Source organism: Tenrec ecaudatus, chromosome 1 (assembly GCF_050624435.1).
Source record: "Tenrec ecaudatus isolate mTenEca1 chromosome 1, mTenEca1.hap1, whole genome shotgun sequence".
Taxonomy (NCBI): domain Eukaryota; kingdom Metazoa; phylum Chordata; class Mammalia; order Afrosoricida; family Tenrecidae; genus Tenrec; species Tenrec ecaudatus.
The window spans coordinates 249,010,119-249,037,188 of record NC_134530.1 but is presented as its reverse complement, the minus strand read 5'-3'; the positions used below and the strand labels follow the sequence as shown (position 1 = coordinate 249,037,188).

At 40.8% G+C, this 27,070-nt stretch overlaps 1 protein-coding gene and 1 pseudogene across 1 annotated transcript in view; one reads left to right on the top strand and one right to left on the bottom strand.

The window, feature by feature from the left end:
* ACBD3 (acyl-CoA binding domain containing 3) overlaps positions 1 to 13,949 on the top strand; it is a 42,273-nt gene extending 28,324 nt beyond the window's left edge. Inside the window, exons 4-8 of the mRNA XM_075531004.1 lie at positions 1,065 to 1,223; positions 3,444 to 3,618; positions 7,051 to 7,240; positions 7,950 to 8,234; positions 11,832 to 13,949. Coding sequence (XP_075387119.1) covers positions 1,065 to 1,223; positions 3,444 to 3,618; positions 7,051 to 7,240; positions 7,950 to 8,234; positions 11,832 to 12,043 — 1,021 coding nt within the window. The 3' untranslated portion in view covers positions 12,044 to 13,949. The remainder of the gene's footprint in view (positions 1 to 1,064; positions 1,224 to 3,443; positions 3,619 to 7,050; positions 7,241 to 7,949; positions 8,235 to 11,831) is intronic.
* Positions 13,950 to 20,308: 6,359 nt separating this feature from the next.
* On the bottom strand, positions 20,309 to 21,066 carry LOC142425694 (large ribosomal subunit protein uL30 pseudogene; annotated as a pseudogene).
* Positions 21,067 to 27,070: the final 6,004 nt, after the last annotated feature.

Below are 27,070 nucleotides of genomic sequence, written 5' to 3'. Positions count from 1 at the left end.
CCTGAAGAGCATTGTGCCCTTTGAACAATTAACTACATTCGAACAGATTGTCAGTATTTATCCAGAAACAAAGACGAGAAGGGAAACTAGATCAATGGAAACAGAGCAGAGTGAAAAGAGCATCTTTTGCTTATAACATGCCTGTGCAAACACTGTAAGTACAGTAAGCACTTGTGGTTTAGGGGGAAATGCTTCTAATGCACACATGAAAATGCAGTCCTGAGAACTAAGTACTGTGGAATAATTTGTATAAGAATTGTCAGCAGAAAATACACTTCCTTGAAAAATGAAATATTCAAAAAGCAGGTCTCACTACTGTTCTATCTTGAGCCTTAATTGTGTCTTAGGTGTGTTTTTAATCACTTATAGGAGTTTGGGAGAGAGAAGAAATTCTCACTTTCATCCTTTCTTCAACTTCCTTGTATATCATACCACTGGTAGACATAGAAACTTTCTCCTTTTTGGAAGGAGCATGGCAGGGTGAGTCAGAGTTGGATAAAAGTAGCACTTAGCTGTCTCTAAAACTGATTTTATCTTTTTTAAAACTCAGTTTCAAGTTTTAAAGAAAGTTTCAAAAGCAATACACAAATATATGCAATATAAGTGATTTTTCTCTGTATATACTGGTTTTGTTTTTCCCATTAAATTTATTCTGAGTCTGTACACCAACGCAGGGTAGGTTTTTCATGTGTTGTGCAGGTTAGTTAGTGCCAGTTCTCCACACTCTCTTAGCCCTGGTGAAGATGTAACCGTGTACCCCTGGTGGAGTAATGTATTGTGCAGGGAGACCGGTACAGTCAGCATACATTAGAGAAGACTCTTCAGGTATGGCTGCATCCGTGATTTAAGTGCTGTAATCTTGCCGTAATGTTGTATGTTCAACAAGATTAGATCCAAGGTGTAAACATCTAGTGGTACACTCTGGGCATTTCAAATTTGATAAGAAATTACCACATGATTCTCTAACAAGGCTGTGCCCATCTTCACTAGAAAATGGCATCTTAAAATATTTCTAAACAGGATTCATTGTATGAGGTTCATTCCCTGTGTCCTGTACACTGTAGGAAGGAGGAGGAGGAACGACGGAGGCGCGAGGAAGAAGAGAGAGAGCGTCTGCAAAAGGAGGAAGAGAGGCGTCGGAGAGAAGAACAGGAAAGGCTGAGACGGGAGGAGGAGGAAAGGAGGCGAATAGAAGAAGAGCGACTTCGGTTGGAACAGCAAAAGTAAACTTGTGTGCCTTAGGATAATTTGTGTGTTATAAAACTAGAAGTAGATGAGTATTCACCACTTGCCATTTGTATCTGCAATGTTAGCAACGACAAGCACTGTGTCTGATGCATCATTGAGTTGCAGTGCTAGGGGGAATATGACAGGGAGATTGAGGATGAGCTCACTGAACCCGGACACTAGAAGCAAGAGCTGAGGTTGCTTGATTGCTCTGGGTCCACAAGATCTCTTGCCTTTGCTTTTTCCAGCTTGCTCCTCTGCTGTGTTCTTCCTGCTTTCTGGAAATTATCAGTTTCTATTTCAACATTTGCAAGGCTATCCCAGTCAATTTATGTGGTCTCTGTTGCATGCATCTAAAGGACTGGCTAGAGTCTGAAGCCCAGTTACAGATTTATGGAAGAAACAAATTTGGTTGGTCTACACTCTCCAGATTTCATTGAAACAAAACCATTTCCTACTCAGTAAGAACTACAAGAGCAGTTGTCTCGGAAGGGACTGACTTTTCAAGGGACTGGCTCTTCAGGAGGGAGTTATGGGTACAGGAAGAAAGAAGTAAGCCACATAAAGACTTGGAGTCCCAAGGATTGGGTGATATATAGATTAAAGCAGAGAACATGAAATTCCATGGGTTTCTTCTCATTGCTCATAGAAACCTTTATTAAACAAAAATGTCAAAATGTGAAGCTATTGTTTTTAGTCGTATCCCACATCTGTCTTGATATTTCTGAAGGCAGTATTTCTTTCTATCTCTCCAAGGAATTTTGTGCTCTTTTATTTACACCCCCAGGGACTCAGACTGGACTTCTTTAAACTATTCTTGGAGTTTTGAGAGCAAAGGAAGCTGAGGGGCAACATTAGGGCTCTGGGGTCCATAGAGCAGAATTTCCCAACCAAAGTCTCAGAGGACAGCCTTTGTCATCCTCGAAGAAGGAGCAGCTGCTTTGTGTGATTGGGGGGGGGGAAATTCTCTGCACCAATTTCCTAGTCTTTTTGGTAGTGCAGTTTTCAGTTTTCTTAAAATTCTTCATAATAAGCCCCCTTGACCATCCTGTATCCTTCAAGGAAATCTCTCAAGATGACGACCTTTTTGGAGTGCACAAAAATGTCACCATAACCTTCTCAGTTTGTCTCCCTGTCACGAATTAATAGCCCAGCAGATCCCCTCAGAAGCTACTGTTTTGATTAGACCTGTTTTTTAAAGGCACCCCAATAAAATTAAGATGAGTGTATTACTGAGAACATTTATGTACTGTCATCCACTGGTCACAGTCACAGAAACATAATTAAGCACTTTTTATTTGGAATGAATGCATGTGTGTGTGAACTGAAATTCTAGTAGCAATACTATTTGACATACCCTGTGTGCCAAGAATCGATCACTTCACAATCTTTTTGTTAGATAAAGGTTTCTCTCGGTTTATAGCAATGCTTTTTGTGTGTGGGGTGTGTGTGGTGTGTGTGTGTGTGTGTGTGTGTGTGTGTGTTAGCCCTTCCTTGAGGAGTGATGATCGATTTCCATTCAGAGCAGCCACTGAGGACTATCCTACCTGAGTTCTCCCTATCCCACCTAACACCCACACGCCCACCCATCACCCGCCACCCCCGCAATCGCAATGCTTTTTTAAAAGTCATTTTATTAGGGGCTCATACAACTCATCACAATCCATACATACATCAATTTTATAAAGCACCTTTGTACATTCATTGAATTTGAATCCTGGCTCTAGCTACTGCCATATTTTTTAACGCAAATAACATGCAAACCATGCACCTCCTTACACATTAGTTTCTTGTGTGGGCATTTTATATGCAAGAAATATGGTACTGGTAGTTCAGTCTCAGGCAAGTTACTTCTCTGTGAAATTCTACCTCTTAAGGTAGGACTAAATGAATTAGTGCATGTAAGGTCTCTGAACTGTGTTGCACATAGTAGGACACAACAAAGTCAGCCATTGCTGCTGCTGATTGTGGTGGTGATGGTGATATACTTGCTATTCTCTCCCTCCACCTCAGGTTTTCCTTGAACCCTAAGAAAAAGAGGTCATATTTATTTTCTTACATCTTTTGAGCCTGGCACACATCCTGATTGGTATACTTTACTAGCTTAGTCATTTTGCTTAGTTATACAATTATAAAAATAAATCTCAGGAAGGTTTTGTTTTGTCATGAACAATCTGCTGTAGTTAGACTAGTATATATATTTTTAATGTTTTCAGGCAGCAGATAATGGCAGCTTTAAACTCGCAGACGGCCGTGCAGTTCCAACAGTATGCAGCCCAACAGTATCCAGGGAACTACGAACAGCAGCAAATTCTCATCCGCCAGTTGCAGGAGCAGCACTATCAGCAGTATATGCAGCAGTTGTATCAAGTCCAGCTTGCACAGCAACAGGTACGATGGATAACCACAGGAGTCAATCAGAGAGAGGGTTTTTTATTTTACTGGAACCTGTGCTTTTTTTTTAAGTTGCTATTAAATTTTATATTAGTTCATCTCTTTAAAGTGTAAAGTAGCTTTTAAGGACATTAAGGGACTAACATTAATTGCACTGGCAGTTATGTAAGAAAACATGGTATTGAACTAAGAAATGATGTGGCCACTATCAGTTGTTATTGGGCATTTGAGAGTTGTAGGGGCTAAATGTCCTTCAACGAGTCTGTCTGATAGTAGGTCTGGAACCAGTCCTGTCTCAAGTATGTCCTTTACTGTCATAGACCCAGACAACTTCCGGTGGGAGGACTCCTCTCGCCTGTGATATAGGCTGGTCGTTCTCTTAGCGTTATCTTGCCCTTTGTGCTAGATGAGTCTGGTGAAATTGTGGAAATAGGGGTATCCCAGGATTAGTAGTCCTAACTTGGTTTTGGCCGTAAGTACGTAGTACTCACCTACAACACCTTAATATATTCTTCCAACTCCCAGCTGGAAATACTTCGCTTTCCCATGAGAAGGTGGCTTAGGGGAAAGAACTTGGGATCCAAGTCAGATACACTTGGATCCTGTCTTGGCTTTGCCATTTATCTTGTTTACTTATACATCATTTACTTCTCTGAACTTTCTCTCTTTTCTCCTAGTCTGTAAGAATAGTATTTAAAAATTATGATACTTAAATCTTAATAGCTGCACAGTGCTCACTGCTAAGGGAAAGATTGGCCGTTCAGACCTCAGGAAAAAGATCTAGTCATCTGCTTCCAAGAGAGTCAGCCTTGAAAACCACTTGTCCAAAATCTGAGTGAAGATCACAGTTGTTCAGCATTTCCTCTTAAATGAACTAAACTTACAATACCGTTTTTACAAAACTGCAGATTCCTGAAAATTGTGTTGTCTTATTGGAATGCTTTTTTCCCTTTGGCATTAGTGAGGAGCTGTAAAGGACTGGAGGCTTGAGTTTTGGTTAATCCATAAGAAGGAAAAGGATCCTCAACCAGGATTTGTTTGAGATAAAAAAATGGCATTAAAAAATTAAATCATTTTATTGGGGGCTCTTACAGCTCTTATCACAATCCATACATCAATTCATTGTGTCAAGCACATTTATGTATATGTTGCCACCAGCATTTTCAAAACATTTTCTTTCTACTTGAACTCTTGATAGCAGCTCCTCATTTTTCTCCTCTACCCCCTTCCCTCGATTCCTTCCTCATGAACCCTTTGATAATTTATTCCCCCCCCCATGTCTGACACTGACCAATATCTCCCTTCACCCACTTTTCTGTTGTCCATCCCCCTAGGAAGGGGTTATATGTAGATCATTGTGATCAGTTCCCATGTTCTCCCCCTGCCTTCTTCTTCCCCTCCTGGTATCTCTATTCTCATTGTTGGTCCTGAGGGCTTTATCTGTCCTGGATTCCCTGTTTTGTGAGCTCTCGTCTGTAGCAGTGTATGTGCTCTGGTCTGGTCAAGTCATAAGGTAAAATTAGGGTCATGGTAGTGGGGAGAGGAAGGATTAAAGGACTAGAGGAAAGGTGTACATTTCATGGGTGCTGTACTGCACCCTGACTGGTTTGTCTCTTCCTTGTGGTACTTCTATAAGGGGATGTTCAATTTTCTATAGATGGGCTCATTCACATTGTTAAGATTTTTTTTTTGTTCTGGGTCTTTGATGCCTGATAACCTGATCCCATCGACACCTCCTGATCACACAGGCTGATGTGTGTGATTCTTCCCATGTGAACTTTGTTGCTTCTCAGCTAGATGAACGCTTGTTTATCTTCAATCCTTTAAGAACCCAGACTCTATATCTTGATAGCCGGGCACCATGAGCTTTCTTCACCACATTTGCTTCTTCACCCACTTGGTCTTCAGTGATCGTGTTAGGAAGGTGAGCGTCACAGAATGCCTGATTATTGGAACAAAGTGTTCTTGTATTGAGGGAGTAACTTGAGTCAAGGCCCACTGTCCTTCTGCTACCTTAATACTTAAGTGTGTTGTTATTATTCTGTTGTAGCAGCACAGAAGTATTGATGTTCATTTCAAATAATTTATAAAACATATACAAATGAACATGTACACAAATGCACTTAGGAAAAAAGTGGAGTGTAATGCCAAAATAAGTCATTATCCTTGGATCATAGTATTATTAAGGCATTCTTCCCCTATATTTCCTTTTTGTTTTTTACCACAAATGCATACTTTTTTTTTCATACTTACTACTTTTGATTTAGTATTTTAGTTTTAAAAGTTACTTTAGTGCCCAAATGCCCATCAAAAGTAGAATAGATGATTAATATTTTCTTATTGGAGTGTCCTATAACAGTGAAAAATCAATAAACTAAATCATGACCCTCTACTTGAATCTACTAAAAATAATGTTAAATGAAAGAAGCCGTACATAAAAAAAGAAAATAATATTCTATGATTCTATTTAGTTAGGAAATAGGCAAACCAACCTATAGTATAGAAGTCAGGTGAATTATTACTCTTGGGTTACTTGTCTGAAAGAACACACAAGGAAGACTAATAGCACACAGATAATTTATTGATTATATTTGTCCATACTTGATTCATTGATTATTTGGGCGTGGGTATCCCTACAGATTTTACTAATTAAAACATGGCTGTTAATTTTGTTCTGTGACCATTTCCACCAAGTTTAATTTCTGTTGCAAACTTTATTACCTAAATCATCAATTTTTCTTCCATTTGAAAACATAAACGTTCCTGTAGTCAACTTGTGCTTTTAATGGTTTTACTTTATTTTATAAGGTATTTTTCCGTAAGAGGTGCTGGGGCACAGTAGTTAAGTACACAGATACTGACAAAGTTCAGTCACTCTGAGGGAACAGATGGGGCATCTACTTCCATAAAGACTTATCGCTGTACAGGCTCCATAGGGCAGTTCTACTCCATCCTCTAGGGTCATAGTGAGTGGGAATCAACTCAGTGGCAACAGGTTTGGTTTTTTATTTTAATTTCTGCTTTGTATAATTTTTTCCCCACTTCTTTTTTCTTCAGTGCTCCTCTGATCACAGAATTTGTGGTCTTCAGTCACTGTTTTTTGTCTATTATTGCTGTTGTTTTAATATTGGATTCAAAATTTGTACCACTAATAGATATTGCAGAGAGGATGAAATTTGATAAAACTTGCCAGTAATTCATTGGAGCAGAGCACTTTGTGGGCAAAAGCAAGTGGTTAGAACGCACTGCTCTTTGAGAATGAGGATGGCAATAAATGTGCAAATGTGCTTGACACAATGGATGGGTGTATGGATTGTGATAAGAGCTGTATGAGCCCCCAATAAAATGTTTTTTAAAGTGCACTCTTTGGCAAATGTGCCACTCATTAGTCATCTTGGTCGCTTAACTTTCCTTTTTCTTGACTTTTAGGCAGCATTGCAGAAACAACAGGAAGTAGCAGTAGCTGGGGCTTCTTTGCCTACACCATCAAAAGTGAATACAACTGTGTCATGTGATGTAATGTCAGTTAATGGACAGGCCAAAACCCACAATGACAACAGCTCTAAGAAAGAATTAGAACCTGAACCTGCTGAGGCAGCTTTGGAGAATGGACCAAAAGGTACTGTTTATCACATGCATGTTCATTCATCTAGATACATGATCATTCATATAGTTTGGTCTTCCTGAAAAACCATAAGACAACATTTGGTTACCGTATATACTCGAGTATAAGCCAAGTTTTTCAGCATATTTTTAAGGTAGGTTTTGTGGTAAAACTAGGTGCCTTGGCTGATATTATTCAGGTCAACTTATACTTGTGTATAAACAGTAATTAGCTTTTGAGAGCAGTTTTGTATTTGTGTGAGTTGAACAATGTTTCATTCTACTTAGACTGAATCTTGATGATTTTGGTGGCCCTTAGAGTGCAGACGGACAAGTCAGATGTCTTTGGACAGGTTGAGTTGTCAAAGCCGTTTTCAGTGGCGACACCTAAAACCATCCAGATCCTTCTTCCCTAGGTCTAGTTGGGGATGAGTGTTAGGGGAAATTACTTTGAAGATTCTATGTTGAAATTGCTACTTGACGTGGTTGTGTGACCTCTGTATGCATGTGATATTGTTAAATTTATTTATTTGAGGGAAAGACTGCCATGGGGAGGTTGTACTCACTCCTCCCAGTACTTGATCTAAACTAGTTGTAGTCTGAGGCCAGATGTATTGCAATTGCAATTGGTGCCTAACTACTTGTGGCCACTGGGCCTAAGCAAGCGTGGCTGTCCGCCTGTGAAGGCTAGTCTGCTCTACTGTGGTAATTCCTGTTGCTTTTAGACTCTCTTCCAGCAATCGCATCTCCATCTATGTGGACGCGACCCCAAATCAAAGACTTTAAAGAGAAGATTCGGCAGGATGTAGATTCTGTTATCACCGTGGGCCGAGGAGAAGTGGTCACTGTCCGAGTACCCACTCATGAAGAAGGATCCTATCTCTTTTGGGAGTTTGCTACAGACAATTATGACATTGGGTTTGGGGTGTATTTTGAATGGACAGACTCTCCAAACACTGCTGTCAGCGTGCATGTCAGTGAGTCCAGCGATGACGACGAGGAAGAAGAAGGTAAAGTTAATAGTTCATCTTCAGTAGCTGCTGGGCTGTGAGTGGGCAGAAATGGTACTTGCAGTTCAGGTGACAGCCACTTTTAATGTTCCCTAATGTATTCTTCCCACAGAGGGCGAAGCTTCTTCATTTGTGGATTCTTAAGCTGAAAGGTTATGAGAGAGGCCAGTCTACTGCTGGAGAACGGGACCTAACCTGAACATGAAATTTTCTGAATGCCAACAAAATGTTTGGCAATTTGTCATTTTACTGCCTTTTGAATATGGGTTTTCTTTGACTTTGTGCGCTGAAAAACTGAAAACCCCAACTAATCTTGTTCCAGGAAATAGGTTACAAAATGTATTACATATTAATTAAGCCATTGGAAAAGTCAGAACTAGAAGCTTCTTTGCACACCAAATGGTCATTTAAATGATACGTTGCCTTGAATGAGATTATATCCATATGGAAGGAGTGCCCTGAACAAGCCCCAGGAGAGTTCTTTGGAACTGATCTTTCTGGTGGCTTATAAATAGACTGCTTAGTCTGGAAGATGGTGGGCAATATTATAGTTCTATTGGAATTGTATTGAGTTAAGTGAAAAGAGGTAATGTTTGGGGGAGGGGGAATGGTAATGTTTAGAACAAGTGAAGAGAGTTTAAATCAACTTTTGAGATACCCTTGTCCAAGTGGTTTTACCATCCCATCCCACACTCTGGGACTTTGTTTATATGTAGTAACACAGCAGGTGTGCCTGAAGTTAAGTTTAATATTAAAAGTTTATTTAATTTAGCAATCAGTTTTTCAACTCCAAAAATATCATTTCACCTTCTATTGTCTGCGTTTGAACCATAGCTACTTCAGAGTGTCCCAGAAAATGCCTTATACCTTGCAGAGATTGCCTCTCACCCCAGAAGTCCAGGATTAGGCTGCAGATCCATGTTTGAGCTGACAAATGTAGGCTAGAGTCATTTAGGAGTTGCTTTGTCTTACATGACATTTGATTTTCAGCAGTCTCTATTCCCATGACCACTAACAAGACGGAACATTGGCCGTAAAGACTGCCAGTGACTGAATTAGAAGGGAAAGAAAACAAATACAAGAGTGAAATGAGGGCTAAGTGGTGAGAATGAGACCTGAGCCACGTCAGAACCAGGAGCTGCTGAGTCCTACTTGGAACTTTGGGATGAATCACATGCTCATTAAAATCAGTCTGATTGCACACATCTGGGAAACAATTTTTTGTGTGTAGGTCAGTTATTGAGCTTTGTGCATAAAGGGCAGGATTCTCAGGGTTGGGAATTGTCAGGTTAGAAGAGGGTTGAGGTAATACATTTCTCTTGAGTTGCCTAGTGGGCGCTTCTAAAAGCAAGTACGTCCTAATCTGAGCTGTGAGCTGGCTAAGTGTGGGGGTCATTGATGTTGGCATGAGCATTGGTAAAAATGACTGGGATCCAGTGCCTGACTAGACGTGACAACCTTGATGTCTTTTATCCCTAAAGTGGAAGATAACATCACTTACTGTGTAATCCATGCTTTATCACAAAATGATTTGATTCGTGACTAAAACGAATCCATTAGAATGTCTATATTAGCAACAGTGAGAGCTTATTGCTCCCAAGAACTGTTTGCTAAGAGTGCTTAGAACTTCCTCCTGAGGATTTTTAGCTCACAAGCTAGGTTTGTCTAAATGCCTACAAAGGTGCCTATTCCACTTACCTTGTCCACATTGTATGCTTACGGGGAGTCCTTTCAGCTTGACTGAAGAGTTTGAGGGTGTTGGATTGTTTCAGCCGAGGAGTCTCAAAGGTGCCCAGAGGAGTTTTTCTCTAAAGTATGAATACTGTCCTTCCTTTATTGTTTCTAAATCTCAAGTCTTGGTTTAAATGTTACTTGTGGGTTTTTGTTTTGTTTTGTTTTAATTCTGCAGTAAGTTTTAAAAAATATCCTCAGAGTTAGATTTAGAGAAAAGTTGCAAAGATAATACAAAGGGTTTCTGTATGCCCAACACAACATCTTAAGGTGTACAGTAAAACCTGCAAAAGCTGACACCTTTATAAGGCGAAAACCTGTCTGTCAAGAAAGGGACATTCAAACATTGTCTACAACTTGAGGGTAGTAAAGAGCCCTGGTACAATGTTAAGCACTCAGCTGCTTAAATGAAGATGGGCAATTTGAACCCACCAGCTGGTCCCATGGGAGAAGGATGGGATGTGGCAATCTGCTTCCTTAAAGTATAGCCTACCACCTGGTAGGTCTTCTGGGTTCCTTTGAGTTGGAATTGACTTGATGGCAGTGGATAATAGAGTGATAGGAAAGTGGTGAGACGGCAGCCTGTTAAAGGCAGAGCACTTGGGAGACCTGGAAATACAAGGCTGCCCGACAAGTCCCGACTGTCGCAGGTGGCACTGGACCTTGATACATTTGTTTTATCTAAGGAATTCTGATGATTAACCAAAGTCCGCATTTGATCAGGTTTCCCAAGTTTTATTGAATGTTCATTTTCTATCTTAAGATCCTTTCTAGATTACTACATTATAGTCTCTTTAGACCTCTTATAGAGAGTGCCTTTCTCAGACTTGCTTTGTTTCCTGATAGGCATTTCCCAGTTAACTTATGCCACCAGAATTCACTCGGCCATGTTATAGACCAGAAATTCTGGTTACCTCCTCCAGTACTAAGTGTTCTTTGACCTATTTTCTGAAGGCTGTTTATATGTAATATATTACACGGAAATTTTTAAGCTGGTTTGTTATTTTCTCATATTTATTCCTGCAGATTTCTAGAGTTATAATAATCTCATTATTATAGTTCAAAAAACCAGGACAAACCTAAAATCACTTCATGCTTTACCACTTGGATCATCTCTGGTTGCACAAAACCAAAACCAAACTCACTGCTATTAAGTTCGTGCTTACTCATAGTGGGTTTCCGAGATTGTAACTGTTTATGGGAGTAGAAAGCCCAGTCTTTGTCTTGAGGAGCTGCTGGTGTTTTTGAACTGCTAACCATGCAGACTACAGCCCAACATTTAACCACTACATCACCAAGGCTCCCGGGCCTGGTGAAAATGACTGGTGTCTCTGAATACCTACTTTGACTGTGGTTTCTTCACTTTACTCCTCAGGTGCCAGCAAACACTGTTTATGCAAATAAGTTTCCTGTGCACGTTAACATGAAAAATCCTATTCAAAGTAATGGTCTTCAAAAACTTCCTTCCCCTCCCTACTACCTACACCGGAAAGCTTTTGTATTGTTGAAAAGAGAGTAGCAGAGCAGCATTTTCCTGGGCTTAGTCTTATTGGGAAAGAATAAGAAGAGAATGAATGCAGAAGAAGAAAAATTGGGCTCATAAATAGGAGTGGTGGTCAGGACACAGAGAGGACTAGGATGCTGATGCCCATCATAGTCAGCTGTTCCCGCTGGATCCCAGCGTGGTGCCTAGAAAAGTGAATGGATGCCTACATGAACAGATGGATACTTGCATTCACACAAGTTGCAGAGTGGCTCAAAAGAAGTCCTAAGAGAGCACGTTCTCAAAGGAGAATGAAGTGTCATCGCTTGCTGCAGATAGGGCTTTCCTAGATCTGTTCATTGACTTCGCTCTTCTTCTTTCAGAACATATCACCAATGACGAGAAAGCCAAAAAGGATGCCAACAAGCCCGTGCTGGATGAGATTGTGCCTGTGTACCGACGGGACTGTCATGAAGAAGTGTATGCTGGCAGCCACCAATATCCAGGGAGAGGAGTCTATCTCCTCAAATTCGACAACTCCTATTCTTTGTGGAGGTCAAAATCAGTCTACTACAGAGTCTATTATACTAGATAAAGATATTGTTACAGAATCTGCAGTCTAGAGTAGGGCAGAAGATGGCGTTTAATTTGGAAATTTCCTTTGACTTTTTTGAAGCATTGGAGTCAGTGTTTATTGATTTTGGTCTGGTGGTTTGTGAACTCTTTTTGGGAATCAACATTTCCCCGAGATCCTTTACCATTCATACTTTGGGGATAGAGGGATCCTTCAGTCTCCCCGAGTTCTTGGGCCCTGACCAGCAGAGTGTCTGGAGGATGCTGAAGTTAACATGAACTATGTTTTAAATCCTAACATCTTCAAAATAAAACATCCCAACACTGGCCCCACTTGGCTAGTGGTTAGTCTGTTGCTGCCTGTTCCACGTGTTTTACGAGAGCTTGCACTGTACTGCCCTCTGGTTTGAGATCCTTATGTTAAATAGGCTACATGGGATGCAGCTGGCTTTGACTGAATGAAAGTCAGCATTCTTAAAACTTTAAAACTCAAAAGACCTCACTGGTTATAACAGAAAAAAGAGAGTATCTCAATTTGATCTTGTTCTGAATGATCCAGATTGTATGTGCTTCTGGTGCAACTATTTAGTTCAGAGTTATATATTACAGAGAGTTATTTTCTGAGATAGACTTAACCTAGAATGTTCAATCCCAAGTGATAATTGAAATTTCAAGATACATAGAACACTTGTAACATCTTTCTCAGAGAGCCTCCACAAATTTTCCTCTTCCATCTGTTTTCCAAATTACTAATATAATAGCAAGGCAAAATTAATTAATTTTTGCCTTGATTGGCTTTATAGATCATCTCAGATTGGAACTTGTTTTCTGCACATGGGATTTTGTCAAATGGCACCTACTGACTTTAAATATTTAAAGTTGTTTTCATATAACTCAGTCGTGGGAATAACATTGCACTACTAGGAAATTGTTGCCAGAGACTGTCCCTTTTCTTTTTGTTACTCCTTAGGCACAAGTCCTACATGAGTCCAGTTTATAAGTAATAGAGAGAATTGGAAATACGTGTGCTCATGCTTAAATTTTATAGCTTTAATCTGTATTATGTCTTTATTGATGGGAAGAGGTATGTTTTTGTTTTCTCCACTGAAAACAAATAGGAATTAACTGCCTCAAAATTGTATAAGTGATTGATTAGTCTAGAGATTCTTGTTTTCAGAAGGAGTGTGCTATAGATAGAAAATCACAAAGATGGCAATATACACTTCACGTTTTTACATGTTATTGGAATACCTAGAGATTTTTATTTCAAAACTTAAGTCACTTCTCGTAGAAGGGTTTCCATTGATTAGCTGCAGTGTGCTCAATTCACTACATAATGAGCTGCTGTTGGCATTTCTTGTGGACTGTATTTCTCCCTTTTTTTTAAGTACCAGGTTTTATACATACTTAACTCTCTTCTCTTTCAGTTCAGAAATTGGATTACTTTCTTCTAAGCAGTGCTTGATTTGGGTGTGTGTTTAATTTTGTTTTAAAAGTAGTCCCAGCTCACAGGTGTCTGTACTGTTATATCCAGAACGCTGTGTCAGATTGTCTGTCAGCTCTCATTGCATATGGTGTAGGAACCATGAGGCAAGGCACTTGTTGGCTATTTTTTTTAATGAGAAAAATACTGTATTTAAAATGTAAAATAAACTCTGAAAAAAACAGGCACTAATATATATTTCTTCCAGGTTTTGACAGAATTTGTCCTTACATCTGGTAAGATGAATTATCTTCTAAAAATAACTTTGTTCTTGGGAGCAGTATGTTACTTTACAAAACAGTGGTTCCTGTCATGTGTCATGTCAGAACATTTTTGGTTTTAAAACTTTTTTATTGCCTTTGGCTGTTGATTAGTACAGTACAAGTGCAATTTCAAAAAAAATCTTGGAATAATATATTTAATCAATTAAAATGTTTATCTGTAACTGCTTGGTGTTTCATTAATGCAGTTAGTTAATTTCTGAAGTATTAATACTTTGTTTCATCATTTTAGTAAGACAAGAACTGTTTTAAATGACTTTTTTTGGCTTTTTACGAAGTGAAAATCTTAATTTTTTTCCCGATTAGATGAAAACACTGAATTTTCTTACTTAAAGTATCTTGCTGCTGGACTGTTCCCCAACCATGTGTATAGCTTGTACCTTAAAATATGCATGGAAATCCAAAATAGTTACAGAGGGGTGGCACCTACTCAGAGCAGTCACGAGAGAAGGTGGGGAGTGTGCTATGGAGCACCAGAGACTGTTCTCCTTAGAATTGACCCCAGTAACGTAGAGGGTGATGTGGAGGCTTCTCTCTTACTCCCTTTGGAAGATGGGTGGACAGAAGATGATGTCCTAGTGTCTGCTGGGTAGGCACACCTGAGAGCAGTTGAGGAGAGTTAGAGTGTGCCAACGAGTAGCTCCTGGGAGTTGGGCTGCTGAGGCATGCCCATCTGTTTTGTGGAAGAGGAGAAACAACCAACTGGGAATAACAAATGCTTGCTAACTCATGGGGTTTAGTGTGCAAAAGTCTCAGGCAAAGCCATCTTGGTACCTGGCCCAGCTTTGTCCTCACTCACTCATGTCAGCAACCTGAAAATGTGGGTGGGGATGCTTCTCAGAGTAGAGCAAATACTTTATTGCCATTCGCTAAATTCTCAAATTGTGTGTGATTAGCATTGGTCTTTTAAATCACATCTGTGAACCTAGGATTATTTAACTATCTTACTGGAACTTTTTCAAGACCAAGCTGATCATTGGCCTTCAAAGCCCCAATTATGAATATTTTATGTTGTCATTATTCCAACAAATGCTTACTATTTCTATCTATTTTTCTGATGCAAGGCAAACACACTCATAGTTGGCGTGTCACTTGCGAATTGTGATTTGAGTCAGGTACTAAACTCAGTGCTAAATGGCTGGCTTTTCCAAATTGATAATGCTGTTTGAACTCAGTCAAATACAGGCTAAAAGTATTTGACTGTTCATTCACTTCGGGAAACTGTATTGAAAACCAATGTTTGGTTGCTTAGTTCAGCCTGTAAACTTGTTGACTCAGTCTATTTCTGAAAAAAGCAAATACAAATGGAATTACAAGTGCTTATGTTTTAGGATTTTTTTTACCTTTCTTTAAATGACATCTACAGTTTTTACCCCTTTGCAACGTCATCATTTTAAATATTTGCAGTTGAAACTGGCTTTGGCATAGCAAATATAAATGTAAACATTTTTCACCAGGTTTAAGTTTTACAACTTTTAAAATTCCAGATTGTCTTGGAAAATTTCCTCTGTTGGTAAATAGAGTTCTTTTAATCTACTGTGTAGATGCTGAGAAATGAAATTGTCGGGTCATGGGGTTTTTTTTGTGCCTTTTGGTTTTAATATCAAGACTTATAATTGTCCTCTGGAGTAACTGACCTAATGTCCACTCCGACCAGTAGTACAGGAGAAATACGGCTTTTTTACCTGTCAACATTAGATATTATCAGACTTAAGATTTTGGTCAACTAGATGGGCAAAAAAATTAAACTACATTCTGACGTGTTTCTTGGTACGTCATAAAGTGAAATATCTCTGCTGATTGGTCATTTGTGGTTCCTCTTCTCAAAAAACTGTTTGTGTCCTTTACTCATTTTTCAGCTGGATACTTTTTATATTAATTAACTAGCATTTTTAAAAATACAGTTCAAAAAAATACAGTTGGTATGCCAATCGTCAATTAGATGTATGTCTTTCCTTCCAGTTTATTGCTAATCTTAAAATTTTATTTATGATAGTTTGTCACTTGTTAGTTTATTTGTTTTTTTTTTTTGGTCATAGATATTTTAAATTGTCAACTTAATCCATTTTTTCCCTTATGACATTTGCTTATTACCACATTATGTACCTCTTTTAGAAATCTGTTCCATTTATTCACCCAGTAATATACTAATTAAGCTTTCAGTTACCGTATTTTTATAATGTATTTTGATAGAAGGTAAGTCTCCATGCTCTTATAAATTTTCATGGTTATTGTTGCACCTGTACTCACCAATCTGTCATGTTTCAGGAACATTTCTTAATAGGATTTACATGGGAATTTTGTCTTGGATTCATATATCAATTTATGGACATTTAGCTATTGATAATCTCTGAGTTTAGATTGCCTTTTAAGAAGATTGAGAGTTCTTCTTTCCGCCTGAATTACATCTTAAGTAGAAGAGAGAAGGTACCGCTCATCTGTGGTCTTTTCGGTCTTTATTCATTAGGTTATTAGCTACTGTGGGGCAATAGACGATTCAAAAATGAAGCCCCTCAAATAAAACCTCTGCTCCCTGTACAAGTTAAAGAAGGCAGGTGGCTCCAGTACATTAAATGGTTGAAAGCTCCCAGTTTCTTCTGTTTCTCTTATGGTATGGTTGTTTTTGTATAGATGAGAAGCTGGGTTACCAGCAGCACGTTCTGTTTCAGTGTGAAAGGAAGTCGAAGGGAGCGTACATCCCACTAAGAAGTACTTAGTCACATGATCTCCTCTATCCATAAGAGCTGTTGGGAACTGCCTCTAGTTGGGTAGCCAGTCATAGTCCCTGTCAAATCTCAGAGAGAGGCACATATCTTACACTAAGGAAAGTGAATTCAAACGGACAGCAGAGTGCACACTGCCTTAATTATTGATCAGGTAAGTTTTAACATTTACTTTGATTTTTTTTATCCCCACATAATAAGAACCACAAGGACTATACCTTTCAATATGAATTATACGTCTACCTAAAACTTCACAACTAGACCAATAATAGCACAAGACTGAAATTGTCGAGGATTTCATTTGACTTGGTTTCACAGTCGGTGCTTAAGGAGGCACGAGTCGGAATCAAAGGACAGTGCGTTGGGCAGATCTGTAAAAGGCCTCTAAAGGTTAAAGGCCAAATATGTCACTCACTTTGAGGGTTAAAAAATGCCTGATCCAGGCCATGGTATTTTCAGTAGCCTCATAAGTATGCAAAAGCTGGACAATGGATAAGAAGAGTGAAGAATAATTGATGACTTTGGATTATGGTGTTGGGGAAGAATATTAAATATACCATGAACTGTCAAAACAGCAAACAAGTGTATGTTGGAAGAAGTACACCCAGAATGCTTTCAGAAACAAGGATAGTGAGACTTGGTCTCATGTACTGTAGAGAAGTCATCAGGAGGGACCTGCCCTTGGAGAATGCATCAGTGGAAAAGAAGACCCCCGACGTGGAGTGACATGGTGGCTTCAACTCTGAGCTTCAGAGGATGACGTAGGACCAGGCAGTGTTTAGATCTGTACATACGGTCACTGAACTGGCTTGATGGCACCTGCCAACAACAACAGTTTTTGTAGAAAATGTATATGGTATACACAAGCAAAAAATAAAACGAAAGACCTACCACTGAGTTAATGGTTATCATTTTGAAAAGCTTCATTTGGGTCTCCCTCCCCCCCCCCCCAATTATAGTACAATTCTAGCATACAGGAATAAAGAGTTCTCATATGCGTCCTATTCCCATTGGTCACATTTTTCCCTGTTTGCTCCCTTTCTTGACTACTAAAATATTAATGAGAGAGTTTGAGCCCTCTGCTTTCCCTTGTCATTCCCCATCCAAACCATTAATCATTATCTTGGTTTTTATGTCTACCGTTCTTTATGGTCTTTATGGTGATTGACTGTTACCACAAAAAAAATTTTTTTCAAACTGCTTTTGGGTTTCTTGTAAAATACTTTGTAGTTTCTTCTAGTCCTCATTTTTTGGTGATTCAGTGTTGATTTTTATAGTGCTATTATATAGCAATCCCTTATAATTTATGACATGGATAGTATATGCAGCCCCTGGTAGCAGAGTGGCTGCGCATTGGGCTGGTAACTACAATGTCAGCAGTTCAAAACCACATCAGGAGAAAGGCTGGGCTTTTTATTATTACTGTATAAGAGTTAGAGAAACTCACAGGGTCACTGAATCAGCATCAACTCGATGGCATTGAGTTTGAGCTATGGATATATATGTATGTCATGTAGTCATTCTGATGCTGTTGAACATTGAGGTTTCTGCTCTTGTGATGATCCTTGTACATAGCTGCTCTGGCCTTGTGCAAGAGTTTCTCTGGTGTACATACCAAACAGTTGATTTGTTGCGTCATAACCTATGTGGATCTAGAGCTGCTCTTAAACTGCCAGTGGTCTGAGTTCCTGTAGTCCACATTCTGTCCAATGGTAGTTAGGTTTTGTTATTTTACCAGCTTGGGTGCAAGATACCATTTTTCTGCGGTTTAATTTTCTGCCGTTTTATTTTTACATTGCAAGTGAAGATTTACAGAGCAGATCATCAGTTTTACATTCAGCAATTCATACACACTTTGTTTCACCTCATCCACTGCAGTCCCTTCAATGTACCATCACTTAGCTCACTGCCTCTGTTTTGTTTCTTTTCTTCCTTTGTACTTTGTTGTTGAGTAAATGCTGCTCCTTTTATCTTAAATGGTTCATTATTCTAACACAGGTGACTTCTGACTGTGGTTTACATTTTCCTCATCTATGTAAAAGAGTCCATGAAAAAGAAGAGACCTTCAACAAGATGGCTTGACACAGTAGCTGTAACAGTGGGCTCAAACAACTTTGAGGATGGTGCAGCACCGGGCAGTTTATCTGTTGTTAGAGGTAGTTGTGAGTTGGAACCTACTCAATGGCACTGAGTAGCAACACCACAAACTCAGTGAGGACCATAAGCTCGCTCTCTCGTGTTCCCTGGCTGGTGAAATGCATGCGCACAGCCTGTATCTGTTCTGTTGCGCTTTTTTTGTTGTTGTTGTTTGTTTGTAAAGAGTTCTTTACTCTGGATATTAAAACTTTTAAATCAGATTCACCATAAGTAATTTGTATCAAACATTGTTTTAATATGTTTTAGTAGTTTTTATTTTAAATTTGTGACTTAAGTGCCTTTATTTTTTTAATCTTTTAAGTAGTTTTATTGGCATATAATCCATGCGTGCAATTCAATAATTCAGTCACAAGAATTGTGCAAGTTTTTTATGTCTTAAATTTTTTATTTTTTAATCATTTTATTGGGGGCTCTCATACCTCTTATATAAAACAGTCCATATATCAGTTGTAGCAAGCACATTTGTACATATGTTGCCATCATTTTCAGAATATTTTCTTTCTACTTGAGCCTTTGGTATCAACTCCTCACTCTTAATTTTTTTTTTTTAAGTTTTGCATGCTAAGTCTCAGGCACACCTGGAACTTATTTTTGGTGTGTGGTCGGAATCTGATACTTGTCTTTTCATAGAGCTAACCAGTTGTTCTAGTACCACTCATCAGCTAATCATCAATTCTAATATGTATTGAACTTCCTTATCTGTATGTGTCAGTCTCTGGGCTCTCTATTCTGTTTACTAATAAGTTTTATTTATTTTTGTCATAATTAGTTTTAAAATAAGTCTTGGATATGGTCCAGGATAGGTTTCCTCTTTTCCCCACTGTTATTTTTTAAAATAGTATTTTTAGCAAGTTTGGGCTTTAGTTTTTTTGTATGAATTTCATCTCGATTGTTTTTATCTTTTAAAATGTTAAATAGTAACATTTATTTGCATATATATTTCAAAAAGTACAAAGGCTTAATATAAGTTTTAAAACTCTCCACCTTATCCCTAATTACTCAAGGACTCAAGTATTCCAATAATTGAGTATTCCAATTTCATTTGTATGCATATATAAGTAAATAATTACAGATTTATGAATTTTTCACTTATAGATCCTCTTGCATAACTTCATTTAGAAATTTAATTTTTTATAGTAATATCTAAGAACTTGCTCATTACTTTTAAGAATTGTAGTAGTTTATTGTATTTACCAGAGTTTTGCTATCATTCCTAAAAGACATTTAGGTAGTTTCTAATCTTTTGTCATTAAGGGCTTGCAGTGAATGATCATGTACCTCTGTCATTTTGCCTATGTATCAATGTGTACCTGTATCATTTTATATATGAATCTCTAATTTCATGAATAAGGTTTAGCCACATTGCTGTTACAGATTCCGTGTTTAAATCTTACAGTGTTGAGTTTATTGAAGTATAGTCTGCATACAATAAAATGCACTCCATTTAAGCATCCAGTTGGGTGTGATTGCATGAAACAGCCTGGTCTTGTTCCTTTGGAAGGTCCATCTCTTCCCCTAGCTTCTGGGCAACCACTAAACTGATACCTCCTAGATTTTCCTTGCGGTCCCCTGGTGGCAGAGTGGGTTTATTTTTATTTTATTTTTTTCCATTTGAAAGCAGTCACTGTTTTATTAAGGACCAGATTACAAAAATAATCATAGCAGGCAGATACCTTAGTTCATCCTTCTAATAAGCCTGTTGATCTGGTCTTCCCTGTTGCCTGCGTCTCCACCTTCTATGAAATGGGTGGTCTTTTTCTTCATCCTACCTCATGGAGAAGATAGTTTGAAGGGCCACAGGAAGTTATTTGCTTCTTTGAAACGTTTCCCAACAGTATAGATCTCAAGAATCAGATCCTCCATGCAGATGATGCCATATTTACCAAGACACCGCGCGATCAGTGTTCTCTGTTAGGGCAATACGCTTCTTAATGATTTTGCCATAACCACGCTTGTAGATGAGTTCATTCGCTGACTTCAGGTTTGCAATGTATGGTTCCACAATCCTCAGCATGTTAATTGAAGCCTTGTTATGCTTAACAAAGGTGCCATTGAAAATCTGGCGAAGGCGAAGAAGCTGCAACACTTTTCGAACCTTTGGGCTCACACCATTGATACCTCTGATCCTGATAACAAATGCCAGCTTGGGCTCTCCAGGCACATAGAAGTTGCCAGCTTTCCTTGCCATGTGAGCCATTCAGATTTCAGTTCTGTACATCTGCCTGTATTCCTTGTGATCGTACTTCGCTTTCTCGTAGATAAGCTTCCTCCTTGCCTTTTGAAGCATCTTTTGGGCAAACTTCTTTCTTAGGCGTTTGATCTTTAGTTGTGCGAAATTCCTTCGCTTTTTCTTAAGGGTCTCTGGAACAGCAGGGACCACCTTCTCCGTGACAGCCTCCATGATTCCAGCCGGTTAAAAAAAAAAAGGACGGCAGAGTGGGTTTAGTGTGGCACTGCTAGCTGAAAGGTTCATGGTTCAAACTCCCCAGCTGCTCTGTGGGAAAAAGACGAGGCAGTCTGCTTCCATGAAGATGTACAGCCTCAAAAACTATGGAACAATTCTCCTGCATGGTCACTATGAGGTCAAATTGACTTGATGGCTGTGGGTTGGTTTTTTTAATGTTTAGGTTTGCCTTTGCCAGAATGTCATATAAATGTCACACAGCTCACACCCTTTTGTGTCTGGCAGCTTTGACTATCCACCATGCTGTGAGACATTCATAATCTTGCTGTATCAGTAATGCATTTCATTGCTGAGAAGCTGATCTGCCACATTTAACCATTCACTTGTTGGTATTTGAGTTTTTCTAGTCATTGGTGATTCTGTAAAGCTGCTGTAAACATGTCTTTATATAGACAGCAAAACCAAGAACCATGTAACTACCATTGAGTCAACTTATACCAGGGGGCCTCAAAAACTTACTGAAAAGGAGGGGGGAGCGGGGAGGGAGGGGGAAAAAAGAGGACCTGATGCAAAGGGCTTAAGTGGAGAGCAAATGCTTTGAAAATGATTAGGGCAAAGAATGTACAGATGTGCTTTATACAATTGATGTATGTATATGTATGGATTGTGGTAAGAGTTGTATGAGCCCCTAATAAAATGTTAAAAAAAAACAAAACAATGGAAATGCAGGATTGATGAACCTACAGGGATAGCAAGTAGAATAAGGGTTTCTGGGGGCCATGAGGGTGGAGTGGGGGGGTAAAAGGGAGCTGATGCCAAGTTCAAGAAAGAAAATAATGTTTTGAAACTGTAGCAATTGTACAATACTGCTTGATGTGATTGAACAATGGAAAGATGTGATGGTTTTGGAAAAGAATTCATGGAAAAGTAGCACATTCTCATCTCTTTTGAGTATGACTTAGGAGTGTGTTTGCGAGATCGTAGGGTGATTGTAGGAGGTATAGTGGTTAAGTGCTTGCCTTCTCACGGCGTCAGGTTTGACCCACCAACTGCTCCATGAAAGGACGACGTGGCACTTTCCACAGGTCGCCCAGCCTTGGTGATCTCCTGGGGCAGTTCTATGTCCCACAGGGTCAGTGGAGAGCAGTGAGTCTTGGCTATAGTAATTGTGTTTTAACTTTAACAAACTGCTCAGTTTTCCCAAAGTCACTACCATTTGTACTCCTACCAAAGGTACCTGAAACTTATGTACTGTACAAAGGGGTGCAGTGGAAAATGGAATTAAAAGATAATCTAAAGTAATTTACACACTTTTGGAGACCCCTTGTATGTCAGTTAAAATTTTAGTCATTTATTAGAGGATATCGTGGTTTTTAAATTTTGTTTAAAGATCATTTTATTGGGGGAATTTTGCAGCTCTTGTAACAATCCATACATCAATTATGTCAGGCGTATTTGTATATATGTTGCCATCATTTTATAAACATTTACTTTATATTTGAGCCTTTGGTTTCATTGTGGTTTTAATTTGTATTTAATTTTGACTAAGATATTAGTGTCTGCGTTATTTGCCATCCCCTCTTTTCTCCCTCTCCCTGTGGCCCAGGTTGACCCCCATATGGTGCCGGTTGCACGAAGGAAGGGAGAGACACGAGAGGAGATTGGAGTGGCCTGGCCCTCTAGACACGGAACCCCGGCGACTGGCACTAAGGTTCTCTCCACACCTCCACTGCAGAGGTCGACCAGTAGTCCCGCGCAGGCAGCCAGTTCTGCATTCATGAACGTGTGCACAGAGCTCCTGGAAGCTTCCAGGGGTGCTCTTCAGAGTTTTTCTTCCCGGGCGGCGAAGGGGAGGGGCCTGGCCAGAACGACCTCCTTGGCCGATGGAGCCCTGGCGAGCCCTGTCTTCTGACCGCCCTAGCCCCGGGAAGGCCTTCCGGGGTTGGGGGTGGAGGGTGGGTTGTCATGGTGGGTCCGATTGAGGCCCAGTGGAGCCGGGCGGAAGGGGGGTGACGGCGTGGTCGTGGAGGGCGGCCGTCTTTTCGCGGCCACTTTTAGGGTGTTGCCCCGGAGTTCTGCACCACGAAGGGAAGGGGCCGGTGGGTCGCGGCGGGCGGCAGCGGGCTGTTCCTGGCCGGGTGGAGCTGGACCCGCAGCTCTGGGTGGACGGTTCGCGGGCAGGCGAGCACGGCGGTGCCACACAGGGCGGAGTGGGGAAGGGACTGCGCGGCGGCGCGGACGTGGACTCCTCCAGTCCATGTGTCCTTTGCCCGTGGAGGCTACCGACGCCGCACCAAGTTTGGTCTGGATCGTCCGGGCGCCGCTTGGAGTTTTCCAAGTTCACCTTTGGAGCTCGGAGTTGTGGGAAACCGCGGTACACGGCACTTTCTCCCAGGAGAGGCGAGAAAGTGAGCAAGCCCATCTTATGCTGGTCCGCCCACCTTGACCCCACAGTTGCAGGCGAGGGCCGCGAGTGTGCCCCGCCCTCCCTGACGCCCTGGCCTGGGTCCCCGGGACCCCCAGCCGCTCCAGTCTGCGCTCTGCCTCCACCCTGGTGCGCTGTTGAACTGCGCCTCCCTGAGAGAGGAGGGTGCCTGCACACGAGCCTCACCCAGCCGCCCCCAAACCTCCCCAGCTTCCTGAGCGTGGGGCGCGCGTCCCCACCGGGAGGACGGGCAGCCGCGGCGTTGGCACAGGCGCACCCGAGGTTCCTCTTCTCCCTTGGCCCCTGAACCGGCGTCCTCTGACTTTGGAAGACCAAGTCGCCGTCGAAGAGCTGTGCGCGGCCCCTTCTCAGAGAAGCCCCGACACTGAGCCACATTTCGAGCTGGCGAGCGCTCAGGTGTGCTGGCAGCCTGGGGAGAAGTGGTGAGAGGCGCCAGCCCGGAGGGGGCGGGGCAGGGAGGACCGTGGGTGATCTTGGAGAACCTGTCAACTCAGCCTGGCTTCCTTGCCTTTTAGAAGAGGAGATGGGCCAAGGTTGGCAAAGTCTTCCTGCTCTGACATTCCTTTTCTAGAAGCCTTGGTTCAAGGTTGCTCTGGGCAGCTTCCTGAGGGGTGAGGGTCAGAACCTTCACCACCAAGGGCTGCTGCCGGCTCCTCCCACTTTTCACTTTATTCTTCCCTGGGGCTGAGGTTCCCTTTGGGAAGCAGTTACCAAGGAAGCTAGACCCTTCTGGGCTTGGCCTCCTGACCTCAGCAAGAGAACCTTGACCCCCCCCTGCATTTTCTGCCTGCACGGCTGCAGTCAGTTAGGAAGAGGACAGACACACTGATACATTTGGATCTGCAGGTCCCCCACTTAGGCCAGTCTTTCTGGAAGTGTGTGCCCCAACCCAGAATCACGTTAGAAATGTACCTGTAGATCTACAGAATTAGAAATTTAGGGAGCCCCATCACCTGTAGTTTAAGAAGCCCTCAGGGGTTTCTAATGTACCCCAAGGGAAAACTAAATCAAAACCCACTGCCATGCTTCTGTTCTGACTCCCAGTGACTGTACGCGACAGAGAATTTCCTGCCTCTTTGGGTTTCCAAGGATGTAAATTTTGATGTGCCTGTCATTGACTCAATACAGAGTCATAGTGAGCCTATAGGGCAACGTAGAACTGTCCCTGTGAGTTTTGGAGACAGTTACTGTTTATAGGAGTAGAAAGCCCCGTCTTCCAAGGACTGCTGGTGGTTTCAAACTCTGACCTTGTGATCGCAGCTCAATGCCTAAGCACTTTGCCACCAGGGCCCTGTGACTTGTCAAGCTGCGGGCCTGGGTGTATCCTGTCAGCGTACTCATTGAATCTGTGAGGAGCCTGGTGGAATAATGGTTCTCTGTTGGGCCGCTAGCCTCAAGGTCATCAGCTTATGGAAGGAAAATGGGGCTTTCTACTCCCTCAAGAGTTAGTCTCAGACACCACAGGGGCAGCTCTACCCTGTGCTACGGGGTGGCTATGGGTCAGCATTGACGTGATGGCAGTGAGTTTGGAGTTTGGGTTTTATTTATCTGTATTCTGAGCAAATAATCCAAGAAATTGGACTATATGAAAAACACAGCACCCGGATTGAAGTACAGGGGACGTGACCTGACTTGCTGAAGACTTGCAGCACTTGCTGCTGGAGATCAGTATGGACTGCACCTTAAAAGAAAGCAGAAAAAAAAATTTTTAAATTTAAAAATTAAAAAAAAAAAGAAAGCAGAACTCACAGGTGGACCAACAAGCAACATCATGATAAGCAAAGGCTGGACTAGTCAAGGATTTCGTTTTGTTTGGAGCTACAATCAGCATCCTCCGAAGTGGCAGTGGACAAGCCAGTTGCTGTACCGCAGGGGCAAAATGCTGCCAACAGTCTCCTTACGAGTCACAAAGCAAACGGAATGCCACATTGGGGACTGACATGTGCCGGACCCCGCTGCCTCTTCTGCATGCACATGCCGGCCACGAATAAGAAAGATCTAACACGAGTTGGTGCCTTTGAAGTATGGCGTGCTGAAGAATACTGAGGGAAAGTCACAAGAATTCCTATAGCTTCATGGAAATATCTATTAAGCAAAAAATTAAAATGTGAAGCTATTGTTTCTCACTACAGCTTTCATTTAAGTCTACGTACTTCTGAAGGCAATATTTTCATCTTTTACCCTTTCCCTGAATAATTCTGTGCTCTTCCATTTACACTGTCAAAACTGCTTTGGCATCCTTGATGGATTCAAATCATGTTCCTTTCAAATATTCTTTGACTTTTAGGAACAAAAAGAAGTCTGAAGGGACAAGAGAAAGGCCGTAAGGTGGATGGAGTGAGGTTTCCCAATGAAATTCTCACAGGGCGGCCCTTCCTGTCTTCAAGGATGAGCAGGTGCAGGTGCGCTGCTGGGATGAAAATAATTCCTTGCCACATATTCCTTGGCCTTCCTCACACCAAGTAAGCCCCTGTGATTGGCCTGTGTCTCTCCAGAAAAGCTATCAAGATGTCCCCTGGGAATCTCCACAAATTGTTGCCATAACCTTTTGGGCTGACTTCCATTCCTTGAATTTAATTGGTCCAGCAGATCCCCCTAGGAAGCCACTATTTTGACTAGGCCATTTTTATATGCTTTTTAAGACACTTCAATCAGACTAAGACAAGTGTATTACTGCTGAAAGAATTTATATGCTGCTGTCCAATGATTACAGAGACAAATTTAAATATGTTCTTGTTTGGAATGAACTGGTACAAACTGGAACCTGAGTAGCAAGACTTTTTTACTTACCATAGCCTGCCAGAAGGAACAAATACATACTGGAGGAAATAGAGCCAGAATCCTTTTTAGAAGAAAAGATGGTGAGACTGTGGTGCATGTAGTTTTTGTTCTCAGAAGGGACCATTCCCTGGAAGAACATGATGCTTGTTAAACAGAAGGCCAGCAAAAAAAGGAAGATGACTCTTAAGAAAGATTATTGGCATTGATTTCATTTCTTGAGATGGGCTGTGTAATTATGTATATTATATATAAATATACTGTTTCTTTAAAAACCTCAAATTAAATTAAATCTCTGCAGATTCCTTGTCCCTCAATTAAAAAAAACTTTTACAAGTTTTTCATGGGAAAGTGGGGTAGAAAGGGGGAACCAATTACAAGGATCTACCTGTAACCTCCTCCCTGGGGGACGGACAACAGAAAAGTGGGTGAAGGGAGACATTGGACAGTGTAAGACATGACAAAATAATAATTTATAAATTATCAAGGATTCACGAGGGAGGGGCCGGGGAGGGAGAGGAAAATGAGCTGATACCAAGGGATCAAGTAGAAAGCCAATTTGAGAATGATGCTGGCAACCAATGTATAAATATGCTTGACACAATGGATGGATAGATGGATGGTGATACGAGTTGTACCAGCTCCCAATAAAAAGATTTGAAAAAAAAAAGTTTTTCTTGCCCTTCAACATTAAAATATTTCCCTTTTTCTATAACAAAAGGAAGAAAAGTAAAATTGAAATGAACTTGGAGTCTTTAGTGTCAAACAGACAAAAAA